Source organism: Rhinatrema bivittatum, chromosome 7 (assembly GCF_901001135.1).
Source record: "Rhinatrema bivittatum chromosome 7, aRhiBiv1.1, whole genome shotgun sequence".
Taxonomy (NCBI): domain Eukaryota; kingdom Metazoa; phylum Chordata; class Amphibia; order Gymnophiona; family Rhinatrematidae; genus Rhinatrema; species Rhinatrema bivittatum.
Window position 1 is genome coordinate 164,134,106 of NC_042621.1, and position 16,186 is coordinate 164,150,291.

Below are 16,186 nucleotides of genomic sequence, written 5' to 3' on the forward strand. Positions count from 1 at the left end.
ATTACTACTGTCAAAGCTAAACTCTATGTAAAATTTTAATCAGCAGTCATTGGAAGCAAAAAAAAAATAGCTTAATATATCTTAAAATAGTTTTAGGGCCCTATGCACTAAGGGGTAGATTTTAAAAGAAGCACGCGCGAGGTACATTTGTGCGCGCTATCTGACGCGCACAAATGTACACCTGATTTTATAACATGCGCGCACGCCGAGCCCTAGGGGAGCACCGATGGCTTTCCCTGTTCCTTCCAAGGCCGCTCTGAAATCGGAGCGGCCTCGGAGGGAACTTTTCTTCCGCTCTCCCCCCACCTTTCCCCATCTAACCCATCCCCCCCCCACCTTGTTTCAAGTATTTACGCCTGCCTCTGGTAGCCGCTATGCCGGAGGCCTCGGTCCCACCCCCAGACCACTCATGCCCCCGCCCCCTTCCCACCCCTTTTTCAAAGCCCTGGGACATACGCGCGTCCCGGGGCTTGTGCACGCCACCGAGCCCATGCAAAATAGGCTCGGCGCGCGCAGGAGCAGGTTTTCGGGGTTACGCGCGTAAGTTATGCGCATAACCCTGAGAAAATCTTCCCCTAAGCATTTTTCTTATAGACTTAAAATAGACGAAAACCTCTACCTCATAGATCCCACAGAGACATGACATGAGTGCTTCCATTTTACTCCAGCAATAGTACCTAGCAGAGAAAATGGTAATGCTGGGGGTAGGGAGGGGGAATGGAGTCAGCTCAGCATGGAATATTGGACTGTAATAATCCAAAGGCCTAAGGGCCCATAAAAAATGTATTGGGGAAGCGGAAAATGCATTTGTGTCCATATATTAGCTCCCCTGTCCTTCCCCCACCTCTCGGAAGGTCGCTTTTCTCAGAGGCTGGAAGTACAGTGCTTAGATGTATGGGTGCCGTGGGCAGCGTGTGCTCTTCTCTCAGTGGGTAAAAGTAGCGCGTGTCGTCTTATGCAGTGTTCAGAAGGGCATTTCATGCATGCAAACTCAGTTTTACTCACACAAAACGTGTTGAAAATTACCATCTCTGTGCATCTCATGAGAAATGCGTTTTTATTGTGTTTAATTAAGGGGGTTAGGGGGAAATGTTTGGTACAATACTGTGAGGAGAACTGAAGGAAATGAGTCAGTAAATATCCAGAAAAATCAACACATATAATGGTTTCTGGAGTGTGACTGACAGAATAACCAACATATACAGGTAGCAGATTATTGAGCGAAAGATAGAAAAATGATAGAAACCCCCCTCCCCCCCCCAAGAAAGCTGTTTTTCTCTATGCTTTCAAAAAAATTTCAAAACAAGCATGCTGTTCAGGGCGTTTGCTATTAGATGATGCCCCCTTCATAGCAACAATAGTAACACGTGAGTCATATCTTGAGTTTCTTTAAGTTTATTATAAATATTATCATCATAAACCTCACCTCTGATGTAGAAATGCACACTGTAAATACTTGTTGATAATAATAATAATAAGCATGGGCTCTGTTTGTGAAAACAGCTTTAGTTTGTAACCCGATTTCTTTCTGACTGCAAAAGTCAGGTCCGATAGCCTTGGCCCCCAAATACCAGTGGTGAGGCCAGCAGGGTTGGTTCATCTTACACCCATGCCCTAGGGTTCTAATGAGTGCTGGCAGTCCTGCATTCACAGCTTGGCATGGGTTTTTAAGCCCGAGAAGGGAGATATCTGGGCATTTCATGCCTCGATGGCACCAGTTAGGTGTGCCAGCGCTGCTCCCTAGCCAGTTTTACTAGTTGGCATTTCTGTGCAATCTTCTGTCTTTTTTTTTTTTTTTCTGGCATATGTGCATCAACAGAAACTCGTTTCACTGTAGTGGATTTTGGTGGCAGCATGGAACAGGAATGCATGCTTTCTTTTTGTTGTTGTTATGTGGTTTTACCACTGCACTCAGAAAGGGAACATCTTGTTTACTTCAGCTATTGTACCTGCTGATAAAATATTAATCTTTGCACCACCTGCTGACGAGCTGTTGAGGTTGGTGCATGTACAAAGGGAATGGAAAAAAAAATTTTTTGCTGGCATGCATTCTTGCATACCGGGCAAACTTAAGCTCAACGTAAACATTGTACTTTGGACATTGTTTCTGTGTTTACATGAAACCAACTTCTAGCGCACAGGTGACCTGCTAACAGAACAGAAATACGAGGCGTTTCGTTTAACGTGAGATTGTCAAGCCTGAGGACAGATGGCAAATAGAGAGGGAGGATTTTATTGGACCTCGGGCATGCCTGCTACCCCATAATAATTCCTATTTGAACCGCCTCTCCGTGACGTTTGGAGAGTAACTGTTAGGAGTTCTACCTATTGCCCTTTCCTGGAGGTCAGTTGGGTTTCTAAAGAAAGCCAGTGAGAAAAAAAGACCCAGCTCCAGCTGGGATTTCCTCTTGATCTTTTATAACTATACAGTAGAAGTCCACCTTTAAAAAAAATAATCTTTATTTTGCTGATATTTGAATTCTCTGCTGAATGTTTTGCAAATTGTGCGAGACAGGGAGGCAGACAGAAGGGAAATAACCAGCACCGTAGGGGGAACTTTGCTTTAAATGACATCATTCACCAATGCAGCCATTTTCAACTTCCCTTTTTCATTACCTTTCTTTTTCTCAAGCATGAATTAGAGAGACAAAATTAACAGATTTGTTTTCCTGTTGAGTGGATTCCTGTGGAAATAAAAGTGATTCACCATTGTTGTGGCTGTATTGAGGGGGGGGGGGGTCCCTTTGGATTCATAATCATAGCGCACAAGGCCCTTGACACAATGCTTACAGAGCCACAAATGTCAACGGCTGAGACTATTTTCAGGGTCAAAACCACAAGGCAGTTGATGCAGAAGTCTGCTCTGTGGTTGTCACGGAGACCAATGCATTCGTAATCAAACATTTAGCAAAGCCCAGAGAAATCAAGTGACTTCTTTTCCCAAACTGAAATGTACATCTCATCAAAATAAACTTGCCTTTTGAAGACTTATCAGTTTTCTTTGGTCTTGTGTTTCACTTTTTGGACACCTCTTTTTCTCTCAGTTCTGCTGAAGTTGCTGGGACCTGTTTTCAACTAAGTAAAGGACTGGGGTGAGAGAAATGCTATGGGCCAAAAAAAAGCCACTGCCATGCTTCTTCCAATCACATTCTCCCTTAATTAGTTCCCTGCTTGACAGTTCATTCAGCTACCAAAACCTTACACAAGCTGCTGGCAGGCCCACTTTGCAACTGGGACTCTGTTCAGCCATGGCACGGTCTCAGAGGTACTGTAGCTCACACTGTCTCTCGTTCCTTTCAGGCCAAGCTGAAGTCATTTGCTGCCAAGATCATCCAACTGCTGAAAGAGTGGACTGAAACGTTCCCCTATGACTTCCAGGATGAGAAAGCACGGAAAGAGCTGAAAGAGATTGCTCATCGGATCACACAGTGTGACGAGGTATGGGAAGTTATAGGGTCAGAGCGTAAATTGTGCAAACATGCCAGCTCTTCATACGCGGGGCGTATGACACTTTTTATACATACCCTACCACTCTAGGCCTTATTGTAGCTAGGCAACTGTTAATCTAATTGGATAACTCCAACATGCAAGAAAAGCTTATGAAACAGATATAATGCTTTAGCAACTGAATTTCTAGTAATGGCAACTTAAAACAAAAACAGTGTAGCTGCCTACTTCACTCTATATTACTCATTGCATAAGTCTGAATACATTTCAGGCCTTTAATCATTTTGTCTCTTTATAATGACTCAGAGTGCGGGCGTTGACAGATTCTTCCACATTTTCCTGTAAGCCCTGAACTGATGTAAGGAGCATTACCTTGTTAGTCTGAAAAGAAAATGTGTGTGTGTTTTTCCTGTTATTCTTGAACCCGGGCTTAAACATGAACTGATAAGGACCATTTACATCTCCAAAAGAGAGACAGGGACTTTGCAGAGAAAACATAATACGGGCTGGTGGAAGAAACAGAAACTAGAGATGGGCAAGAAGCGAAAGGGACTGGCTAGGTGCAGAGGCCAGCAGAATGGGCACCCAGCTCATAGAATCGGTCCCTGATATGGCAGTGAGCCTTTATATTCTTCAGGCAACCTCCCAGGGAAAGGGTAGCTTCAGTTCTTTGAAAAACAGGGCTCTGGTTGGGCAGGGGGTGCTCATACAGTTTTGCTCGTTGTGCTGCAGTACAGTTTGCCTTCCGCACAAGCATGAACCCGCTGACCGTGCTGGAGACCTGAAGAAACAGCAGGAAAGAACAAGAGAGAAAATGTGCCCCAGAATTAGGATTTGAACCTTATGTAAAAGGCCCTGAAGTTAGCATATGGAGAGGAAAGCAGGGACAGTTGAATTGCGTATTGAGCCTCGTTTGATTTAAGCAGGTAAGGTCGATGGGAAGCAGGTTTGGCAGCAGCAGGAGGAGGATGCACTGGGATCTGATGCAATTAGACACATGCGGGAGCTATCAAAGAAATGTGTTAACTTCCATTATGGCAGGAGTGCAGGACACTTGACTAATAGAATAAAAAGGAGCCCTTACGTTGATAAAATAAGGCCAAGGATGATCATATAATGATTCTTCGGCCGTGTTGACAGTGATGCTAGCGTGGACGGAGGAGTGCTAGTAATGTTTGATGCTGTGAGCTGGGAAATGCGGATTTTGAGCTGCTAGGATGTGAAGCTTTCAGGTCCTTATTATTGAACGTACATACACTTTTATTTCATCCAGTGTACAAGCGGACATGACCAGCTGGAAAGAACAGAAAGTTTGTTTTGTTCAAGTAATGTTTCATAGCACAATATTTCTTTTTTGTGGGGGTGAGGGGGAAAGACTGTAGTTGACAACACGTTCCTAGCACTTGTTTTAGTGCCCATCTAAATGTAATTCTTTTTCTCTTCACTATTTGTTGAATCAAACGATATTGGACCACTGGAGGGGGTACTTTTAATAAGAGCCAGCATAAACCTCAACTCAAATGTGCACATAAGCTGTACCAGTTTTCAAAAGGAAAGGACGCAGTGTAAATTCTCTTTGAAAATGACCTGATCAAATTTTCTGGCACACGAGATTGCTGGCACGCAGATTTTTTTTTTTTCTGGGGAATTTACACGCAAACTTTTTTTGTAAAATGCAGAAGTGTGTGCGGAAGAGCAAGTCCCCGGCCCCCAGGAACGCCTCCGCTCTAGGCTCTGCGCTCAGACGTGCACCCGCATATCAGGCAGGCAGGCTGGCTTATCGCTGGCCACTTCTGCCAGTAAAGCAGTTTTACCCACAGAAATGCCTTTGAAAGTCATTGAAATGCTGAAATACAGAATGAAGCAGCCTTCTGCCGCTGTTATTTTCCCATGTCTTATCTTCTAATTTTTGGTTAATCTTTGTAAAATATGTGTAAATTCCCTCCCCTCCCCCTACAAGTCTTTGACCTTTTATCTTGGATAGAAATAAAAGATAAAATGCAATCATTGTGGGCAAAGCACATTCCTTGCACATTAGACTTCCTGTGAATATACTTTGAGCCTTACAAATTGTAAAAAAATTCAGCTCCATGGATCCTGACTGGTTCAGGGATACAAGATCATATCACCCATCCTTGGCTCCCAATCCAATGGAGAATTAAGTTCAAACCAGCTCTGCTTAACCATAAGCTATGAAATAGCATCTCATTGCCATGAAGTAGTTCAATCCACATGTTTTCAGCCCATCACAAGCCCTGAGATCTGGAGAGACCCTTCCCACATTTAGCCTATCTTGATGAAAAATATGACGAGGGTTCTCTGTCGCCAGCTCCCCGTTCTGGAACACAGCACCTGAACAGTTGCAGACTAAAACGTCCCCCCAGTCATTCAAAAAGCATTTAAACCATTTTTGTTTAAGCATGCTTTTCAACTTGATTCTTCAGACTCCTTGAGTACCACAAATGTTGTGGTTTTCAGACTTGTTCTTGAGCAGGCTGTCCAGGGTATCCGTTATGTTTCAGATTGGCTACAAAAAAGTTCACTTGTTTCCCTTCTGTCCTGAGTTTCCCTTCTCCAGCCAGCATTGTTGAGTGGTCACTGACTGAGGGTATCCTGTGTCAGGCCGATACAGTATGTCCTCACTCTTTCCTCCAGCATGTTGACAAACTGCTACCTTAAGATTGTCTGAATTCTTTGGCTGTATGTTTTCCAGACATGTAAATGTCTGTTTTATATTTTAGTTTTTTATGTTCACACATTTCTATTATGTGTGTGTTTTTTTTTTTCTTTTATGTCTTTTCGTTCTTATATTTTTTTTAATCTTGTGCATGTCACATTGTACCTTGCCAGAACATTTTGAAGGTGTGCGAGTTATAAATTCTAAAAATAAATAAATCCGAAAGGCAAACATCTGAGAAGAAGAGGAGTTTGGTTATGCCAGTGGTGTGTCAAATATTACTCAGAGCCAGGTCCACATCCTGGGTAGTAAAACGTTAGACACTATAGACAGCAGATGTTCCCATTTTTTTTTTTTAGGACTACACAGACCACAGCACATCACAGATCCTCAAAACCCTATTGAGATGTCCATATTAAATGACCTTGGTCCCTGTATCTGGGAGATCCTTATACTCTAATCAGTTAAGGGGGGGGAATCACAATAGTCAAAAGATCTAGGTTACCTAGCACCTAAATCAACCCCTTAGAAAACTGAGTGCTGAAACTTAGGAGCCTGAAAAGTGGGGGCAGATGTGAGGACCAAGATGGGGTATAGGGCAAATTTTCAGCACCGAGCACATGGTTTCAGATGTGTAAATTTAGGATCAATTTTTCAGACAAAATTTTGGGTCCCTAAATTTGCCTGAAAATGTTGGCACCTAAAACTTAGGAACCCTAAGTGAAGCACTGAGCATGATTTGAAAATGAACCCCCTCAGAGGCTGGAAAGGAAAACCAGCAAATCAGAGTATGGTAGCGATGCAAACAAGAAAACTGAATGTCTTGAGGCGTACTCTACTTACTGTATCTCGCTGCACGATAGGAATTTCCTGCTACTTGATAGCTAATATGCGCTAAATAAAACTGCTTTACGCCAGCTCAGAATCACAAGTAATGTTCACGCTTATGAGCACGTGTTCATGGGGGGAAAATATTTTTTCCTACTTCTCATTGTCGGGTCTGCTGTCTTCTGGTTAGGAAAACGGAACGGTGAAGAAGATCATTAGTCAGATGACTCAGAATCTACACCTGACCCTCTCGACTCGCAGTCAGTATCAGGAGATCCGAGAGAAAATCCGGCAGCCGGTCACAGATAAGGGAACCATTCTTAAGAATAAGCCTCAGTCCACCCAGAAGGACATACTGAGCGTGTGTGGCGACCCCTTGATCCTCGCACAACAGCTGACGCATATTGAACTGGTGAGACTTCATTTTCCTTGCCAAACGCTCGGAGCTTTTTGTCGGCTAAAGCATTTACCTGAATGATTTTACTGTTGTGTACTCGGAGTGTTTATAGCATTCACTTAGTCTAAGTAATGTAATGAAGAGAAAGAAGTCCAGCAATATTAAAAGAATGGAGTGATTAGGGAATAAAATGGCAGTATTAAGTCAATTATACTTTATCATGTTTTATTGAACCTATTAGTAGACTGTAGGGATGTGCAGAGCAAAATTTTATGTTCATATTTTTTATGTCCGAAAGGGGGTCCCACTTGCGGCCAATATGGACATAAAAAAAATCCAATGAGTTGGGTATATGTACATATGTGCAAAAAAAAAAATTAAACCCCCTCACCCTCCTTAATCCCCCCCCCCCAGACTTACCACAACTCCCTGGTGATCGAGCGAGGAGTGAGGACGTCATTTCTGCAATCCTTGGCGAGAAGCATGTGACGTCGGTGGCACGTCGAGTGACGCGGCGTCACGTGATTCCCGGCTCGTTCGCGCCGGACGGCTCGTTCGGCCCAAAAAGAACTTTTGGCCAGCTTGGGGGGGCCTCCTGACCCCCTCAAGCTGGCCAAAAGTTCTTTTTGGGCCGAACGAGCCGTCCGGCGCGAACTTGCCGGGAATCACGTGACGTCGGCGTCACGTGATTCCCGGCTTGTTCGCGCCGAACGAGCCGTCCGGCGCGAACTTGCCGGGAATCACGTGACGTCGCGTCTGAGTGACGCGGCGCCACGTGATTCCCGGCTCGTTCGCGCCGGACGGCTCGTTCGGCCCAAAAAGAACTTTTGGCCAGCTGGCCAAAAGTTATTTTTGGGGCCGAACGAGCCGTCCGGCGCGAACGAGCCGGGAATCACGTGACGCCGGCGTCACTCGACGTGCCGCCGACGTCACATGCTTCTCGCCAAGGATTGCAGAAATGGCGTCCTCACTCCTCGCTCCATCACCAGGGAGTTGTGGTAAGTCGGGGGGGGGGATTAAGGAGGGTGAGGGGGTTTATATTTTTATTTTGGCTCAACAATCGCGATTTCCCACATATCGAACATATCTATGTTCGATATGTGGGAAATCCGATCGTTTATGTCGAATCAATTTTTTAAGTAAAAAAAAAATATGAGTTGCGTTTTACTAATGCGGTCAATCCGAATGCACACCCCTAGTAGACTGCACTTTGTTGCTAACTGCCAGAATGTAGCTGATATCTTATACCTTAATGCACAGGTTATTAGTTTTTCAATTTTATATATTTTGCATTTTTTTTCTTTTCTTTTTTTTGCAGGAAAGACTGGGAAACATTTATCCAGAGGATCTCATGCAGATTGTCAGCCATATGGACTCTTTGGAAAACCATAAGGTATGCGAGGGTGTGTGTAGTAGGAGAGGGAGAAGTAGGTCAGGCAATTAGAAACCCACACTACACCAGAGTCTTTCACAATTTCAGTCTCTGCCATCTCTTGCCATATAAAGTCATGGGAAGTTAAGTAAATCAAAGGAAATGGACATTTTATCTGGAATTCTCAACAGTGGCCAACTCAAATTTATTACTTTTATTTATTTATTTTTAATGTTTCTATACTTTTTAAAATTTTACTAGGCAGTTTACAGTGAAACAAACGGCAAGTTTGACAGTCATAGACATTAAAACACAGTTAAAACAATTAAAAAGTAATAAAACCAAAACAATAATTGACTATAAAATAAAAAATATATATATCATCTATGGCATCAGGTCATCAAAAGCTTGATTTATCAATGCAGAATCTAGCAAGATTTCCATTTCTGACTGATACACGTGCCAAGATTGTTTTGTCAATCTGGTCTTTAAATTGCAATGTAGTCCGGCTGGTATTGCATCATAACAGAGCAGGCTTGTCAGAGTTTCTCTTGCCACAGACATGACATCTTACATGTTTCCTAATCTCAGGGCTGGAATTCCTGCTCTGGAAGGAGAGAGTAGAGTTGGAGCCAAGACACCTATAGGGCATCTATTGACCCGTCTTCCATGTCCCTTAATTTGCTGGTCTATAAAGAGCTGTTCTTTTGGATTGACAGACAGGAACATAATTGTGTGCATGCGCAATGAACACTTTTATTTTTCCTTGAAGTAGGAATGAATGTCTTATAAGTGACAGGCCATGAGTTACCAAATGATTCATTCATAATGAGTGAAATAAAAATGTGTGGAATTCCATGCAGTGATATATTTTTCTTATGACACATGCATGGCCAGTTAGTATGTGGGACCTTATGATGAATGATGACCACATTTTGTATACATGTTACATATACATACATACATACATACATATATATGTGTACCCGGACAAATATCCACTGACCTAGTTTAGATCAGGCTACTACATGCAAATATTTTTACTCAGATTTGCCTGAATTAATCAGTCAGTTTTCTTAAGACTTTCGTAACTTGGATTATTACCGAATAATGGGTCCGATTTTAAAAGTTACGCATGTGGAGTACATTTGTGTGCGCCACCCAGCGCGCACAAATGTACACCCAATTTTATAACATCCGCACACTGCCGCACGCATGTTATAAAATCCGGGGTCGGCGTGCGCAAAGGGGGTGCACACTGGTGCACCTTACACGCGCCGAGCCCTAGGGGAGGCCCGATGGCTTTCCCCGTTCCCTCCAAGGCCGTTCAGAAATCGGAGTGGCCTGGGAGGGAACTTTTTGGTTCCCCCCCCCCCCCACCCCAACCTTATTTCGTCGAGTTACGCCTGCCGGCCAGCTGCCAGCATGCCATGCCCCAGCACAGGCCGCTGTGCCGGAGCACTCGGCCACGCCCCCGGACCGCCGCCACGCCCCGGGACAAAGGGGCGGTCCAGGACATACGCGCGTAACCCTTTGAAAATCTACCCCAAAACGAATAGTTGCAAACTGTTTTTGAAGAAGTGCAAATGCTTGAATACAAGTGTCCATCGGACAGTAACCATATCCAGTCTGGATCTTGCAAACTCCTGTGATTAAGGCTGAATTGATAAGTAGAAATTAAAAAAAAAAGTATATATATTTTCAGATCAGAATAAGTTTCTTCAGGTACACAATTATCTCTGAACTTTATATCTTTCTTATCTTTAATTTTGAGACTGGTTTTACGGTGAGCTAGGGTAATGAAATCCATCCTAAGAATCTGGATTTTTAATCCTTCACATTTTCTTTTCAAAACTTATTATAACTCTATAGAGAATTTGGGGTGTGGGGAGAAGGGCTTTAGTGCAAAACCTGTTCCTTCCCAAAGAGAGAGTTTTGTTTTTTTTCCTCTGGGATGAGCTGATTGGCAGGATGTTGCTGAGGAGAAGATGTCATTTCGAATCCCAAGCCTACTCCTTCTCTCACAGCTGCCCTTCCAGTCCTTGGAAAAGAGATGCCCTGCATCCTTCTCGGGGAACCCTGGCAGCGGACTCCCTGCCCTCTGAGCTGAGGGAAGCTGCTTGATATATACGGTTTTCTTCAGAGCCCCTAGTTTATGGCTTCTAGGCCCTAGGAGTGAGAGGAATGGAGGCTGAAAGGAAGAAAAGCCCCAAGCTCTGCTTTCATGGGTCCTTCCAGCACACACAGTTTAAAAGCTGCAGATTCCGGAAGGCAATTGGTCAATGACCACAAGAAGCTCCTGTACTTTATAAGGAGGTGCCTACAGATTATTCACACAAAACCGCAGCTGTTTAGCTTTCTGGGCTGCATGGTCCCCTACTCATCATAGTAAGGCAGGAAGGCGAGACTGATTCTAATTGGGTTCAGAAAGGAAGCATATATTTTTCTCTATCTCTGTTATCTATATATATATATATCCATGTGTGCCTGCACGTTTTCATTTTTTTTTTGCTTTTCTCTTTTCATGCTGCTGGCCTGGAACTATTCAGTAATGGTTTTATCACCATGGGCAGCAATTAATGAGTGCTGACAGGATCCATTTACTTTAATCTTTATTGGGGATTAGAGTGAGGCTAAACTATGCCTGACAGTTTTGGTTTTTTTTTTCTCTTTTAGTGCCGAAGTGATGTTACCAAGACCTACAACTTAGAGGCGTACGACAACTGGTTTAACTGCCTCAGCATGCTGGTGGCGACTGAGATTTGTAGGGTACGTTTTGAATATCTGTCTACTAATGAGCATCTCACCGTGCTTGTGTAGATTACTTAGGGCAGGTCCTGTGTGGTGCCTTTAGAAAGAGGAAAAGCTGCATTTATTTTTGAAAAATCACAATTTTCTTGCCAAAGGGGGAGCACATGGTCCAAAAAGGAACAAAGGAAAAACGTTATTGACCGTGGCTGTTATATAGCAGCGGCTGCAAAACAAAGCAGCCATGGTAGGGTGCCCTCAAGGTTTCTGTCATGTGGTCAGTGCAGGGCTGGAGATTCCCTTCCCAGGCCCCAAAAACACTTGGGTGCAAGCCCAGGACCCTACCCTGAGGCACAGGAAGAGAGATACAGTGATCATGGATCTGGGGACCCCTTCCAATCAGGCCTATCCTGTAAAGTGCGGCCGTGTTTACCCTGCTCCTAAGCCACTTCTAACTCACGTTTCGGCCGCGTTAGCCCTTCCTGCGATCCCGAATCCCCTTTAACCTACTCCTACCGCGTCCTAAATTCCCCGGGTAACCCCTTCCGCCCGCGTCATGCATATTGCATGCAAATGAGCGAATTAGCGCGATATTGCATGCAAACAAGCCAATTAGCTATTCCCCTAGCATCCCATATAATTAGGCTTCAGGATCGAGCGGTAGGTGAGCTGCACTGTGCGGGCGGTAACCGCGGGTGCCGTAGGCACTAACGCAGCTCTTCCTACCGCTGGATCACCCTGAATGGGAGAGAGAGAAAGTTTACACAGTCAAAAAAAATGTAAAAAAAAAAGAAAATAAATTTGGTGATTTGTATGCATGCTTTTATGTGTTTAATGCCATTTTCCAAAACAGTCCCTTGAGGAAATAGTTACCGCCATTGGTGCTGTACCCCTTTGCTTTTACTCCTCCTGTTTTGGTGAAGTAAAATAATTTTCATTGCCCAAAGCCTTTGGGGACAATACCTTCGGCTCTTACAAACAGGATTTACTGGAGTTATCCATAACCTAAAGCTTCAGAGCTGAACCCTGCACCTTCCCAGGGGCCTCTCAAAGGGAACGAGGTGGGAATGGTGAAGGAATCTCCATTGTGAGAAAGGTGGGGGCTTACGTTTTCATCTCTTTATGTCATGGGTCCTCTCTCCCCTTGGCATCAGACCAGCAAAGCTTGGTTGGTCGTCTGTGGTAAAAAATATAAGGTTTTATTCTTCCACAGATGCAGCCACATTTAAGGATAATAGTGGCCTCTGCTCTTTCACAAATAACATGAAATGATTACAAGCAGGCTAAAAATGTTAGTAAAGCCTAATTTATTATAAATCCACATTCAGAAAGGCACTTGTTGGCCTGCTCCTTCATGCATGCCCCGCAGTGGAAGGCAGAAAGCAGGGTCCCTTCAGGAAACGGCTCGTTCTGCTGACAAATCCACCCTGAGGAAATCAAATTGACCCTGCAGGACTTTAGACCAGGAAGCCAATGAATGAACAAAAACAACATTGCATAAGTGTAATCTGTGGTATTTAGGCTCTGAAATGTCATGGTGAGCGGGTGAAATTCAACGGCCTCGTTTAGTGAAATGCTGTCAATAGTGCAAACAGGCCTCCCTTATCTTTCTCGTTAGTCGGAAAGAACTGATATACTTTATCATTCCCATCCTGCTGGCCCGACTTTATATCAGTTCAGATAGTTTGGGAGAGAGAGAGCGATTTTAAACCCGAGCCTTCGGAGGGTTTTTTATATTCCTGCTGCTCTTGCAATGGTTCTCATTTCTGTGGCAGGGCGGCAGGGCATGTTGTACACACTCCCAGTCTCAGCCAAAAGGTTAAAGAAGGGCCATGGTCAGCAACTAGCCCAGACCCAGCATGAATATTTGCCAGAAAGAAGCTGAGAAGCAATCATTTCTAAGAGCCAGACCCCCAAAACCCCAGTTCTATCTTCATAGATACAGAAAAAAAAAATGTGCTAATTGTAGCAGGAAGTTTAACCCCCGTCTCCCCACTTTGTCAAGGATTATAACATCATTGTGTCCTCAATGGGGGTTGGGAGGAAGGGCGTTAAATCCCTCCCCCCCCCCCCCCATCCTATGTTGTACAGATATTTAATCTCAGCCAAAGGGCCAAAAAGGGGACCATTCTCAGCTCATAGTCCAGACCTAACACTTGGATTTAGTAAAAAAAAAAAGGGGTTTGGGTATTTTTTAGCAGGAGGTTTAATCCCCCGGCTTTGGCAATGCTTGCTACATCATTATGTCCCCAGTAAGGCTGGGTAGGCAGATGTTAACCCCCCACCATCATCGTCATCATCGCCATATTCTACAGGTTCCCAGCCTCTGCCCGAAGGCCGTATTGTCAACTTTAAGTTTAGTACCAGAACATTTTCGGAGTATAGATCTTACTTTGGTTAATTGAGACCTTTCACCAAAAGTCAGTGCGAGCAACATCTGGCGCCTATAGTGGGAAAGATAAAATGTTAATATTTAAAAAAAAAATGTCCGTCTTTCAAGATGACCTGGCCGTGCGTGTGATCGGCGACGTGCGTAGCCGAATGTTTGCGTGACCAGGACGTTCTTCTCAGCTGAGGCCAGCAGCACTTGCTGTGGGCTGGCACTGGAAGGGCCGCCTGGGAGCTTGGGGACGTTAGCATGTCCATCCCCGCCTCACTGGTGCTGAGGGATGTGGAAAGTTGAGCCACCCATGCCGATTTCTGTAAAAGTTGCATGTCTATGACTCCTGATGGAAAGAGCTGGAGTTTAATATGTTTGTTGGGTAAATAAAAAAAAAAAAAAAGGTACAAAGCAGGAAACTTGCTTAATAAAGTCTGACCTTTATGAGATAGCTGGCCCTTACAAAACACTTGACCTGTGACAGACATTTCACTTTATTATTAAATACATTCTGTCATTGTGGCAGCTTCTGTTGAATATGAATGAGAATTGCATTGGCCCTGTCCAGTTGCCAGCTTCTCCCAGCAGGTATTCATGAGACTCCTTGGTGAAACAAGCTATACAGATCATGGGCAGCAGAACACCTTTTTGTTTTGGGGGGGGGGGGGTTTGAAGGGTGGGGGCCAAGCCTATTCTCATTTGCCTTGTATTTTCCCAAAACTTGGAGCGGGCCTGAAACTATCTCCCCCCCGAGCCACAATACACCTTACGTTAATAACAGTGTAGGGCTAGTCGAGTTCCCATAGTTACAAGTCACACTTTTCTCTCAAAAGAGTTATTAAAGACACTCGCGCTTTCTTCCAGGTGGTGAAGAAAAAGCAGCGAACTAGAGTGGTCGAGTTTTTCATCGATGTGGCTCGAGAGTGCTTCAACATTGGCAACTTTAACTCCATGATGGCCATTATCTGTGAGTATCTCTGTCAACCCCTTTTGAACATTACATGAAGGACACTCGAATCTGCATGCACCGAGAGAGAGGAGGCACATCGTGCGGATTAGTTTGCTGACTGTGCATGTGTCCTCCCCCCCCCCCCCGCCACCCCCACTGAGGCACCACTCACAGGCTGCTTAATGAAATGTGAAAATCCCTCCCACCCACAACCCATTCTTGTCATCTGAAGTGCTGCTCAGACTCTGTTTACAATATTAATGTCATATGGCAAAGAATCAGGAAAGATCTATTGCTATAACACACACAATGTACGGGTCATAACAATGGGAATGTTTGGCCTTTGAAGGAGACTATTAAGAGCACAATATATAAGAGCACCTTTAGGGTTTACATTTACAGAATTCCCTTTCTTTTTAGCTGGTATGAACTTAAGCCCGGTAGCCCGATTAAAGAAAACCTGGTCGAAAGTGAAAACGGCCAAATTTGACGTTTTAGAGGTAAGTGGCTTTGTTAATTGCGTGCAAGAGTAGGAGTTGGGTCTAAAAGTGTCACGCTGACAGGAATATTCCCGTATTAAGCATTAGTTTTTCTCTTTCCCTTAAAGTCACTTTTGTAAAAATGAATCTTTTTATCCTAGGGAGGGTGATTTTTTTCAAAGTCAGTTCTGCAATAAAGCAGGGTTTTACTCTCAGAGTTGGGCTGCTAGAAACTTGCCTGCCCTGCAGGGAGGGGTCTCTCTGAGCCTGCTCTTAACCACAGCAGGAGGAGGCATTCACAGGGGGGGGGGGGGGGAGGGGCTCGTATGTGTGGGCATACCTTTTTTGACTTTTCAAAAGTATGCACTTTTTGTTTTCCTGAAAAACTTTAGCAGATGTATTTGGGTGCGTTTTTTTTCTGGGATAATTTTCAAAGGGAAAGTACCATTTGAAGATTAGTGTACAGCCCACGGGTGAAAGATATCCACGGATTTTACACTAAGGTGGGCAGTTGGAAAATATAGAAGTTGTAGCTGATACAGTTAAAGAACTGAAGCTTTAAGGTACACTTACACTAACTGAAGAAGGATGTACAATGCTCAAAAGCTAGTCACAAATATATGCAGAGTTTGGAACATATCTGTCCCATTGTGTAATGACAGCAGAAAAGGAAACCGACCATAGGGCTTGTATGTCATCTTTTCTCTTTATAGTTACTGACTGCAAAGGAAAAAGGTGACTCTGTAGAGCATGGACAGTATGAGCTGGAAGTCATAGAGTGATTTCTTATTTATTAGAAGTCTATTGGTTAGAATAACCGACTGGGTTCATATCTTGTTTCTCCTACTGCCACTCATTGAGGTATTCGGTCAAGTTACACTGGGGCCTGTTTACTGAGCTGTTATTAAA

General features: G+C 44.0%; 1 protein-coding gene across 2 annotated transcripts in view; it reads left to right on the forward strand.

The window, feature by feature from the left end:
• The window catches only part of RASGEF1A (RasGEF domain family member 1A), a 47,712-nt gene that overhangs the window by 23,239 nt on the left and 8,287 nt on the right, over positions 1-16,186 (forward strand). For both annotated transcript variants that reach the window (XM_029609469.1, XM_029609470.1), the window contains exons 4-9: positions 3,301-3,438; positions 7,143-7,364; positions 8,668-8,742; positions 11,398-11,490; positions 14,714-14,816; positions 15,219-15,298. In XM_029609469.1, the coding sequence (XP_029465329.1) occupies positions 3,301-3,438; positions 7,143-7,364; positions 8,668-8,742; positions 11,398-11,490; positions 14,714-14,816; positions 15,219-15,298 (711 nt within the window). The remainder of the gene's footprint in view (positions 1-3,300; positions 3,439-7,142; positions 7,365-8,667; positions 8,743-11,397; positions 11,491-14,713; positions 14,817-15,218; positions 15,299-16,186) is intronic.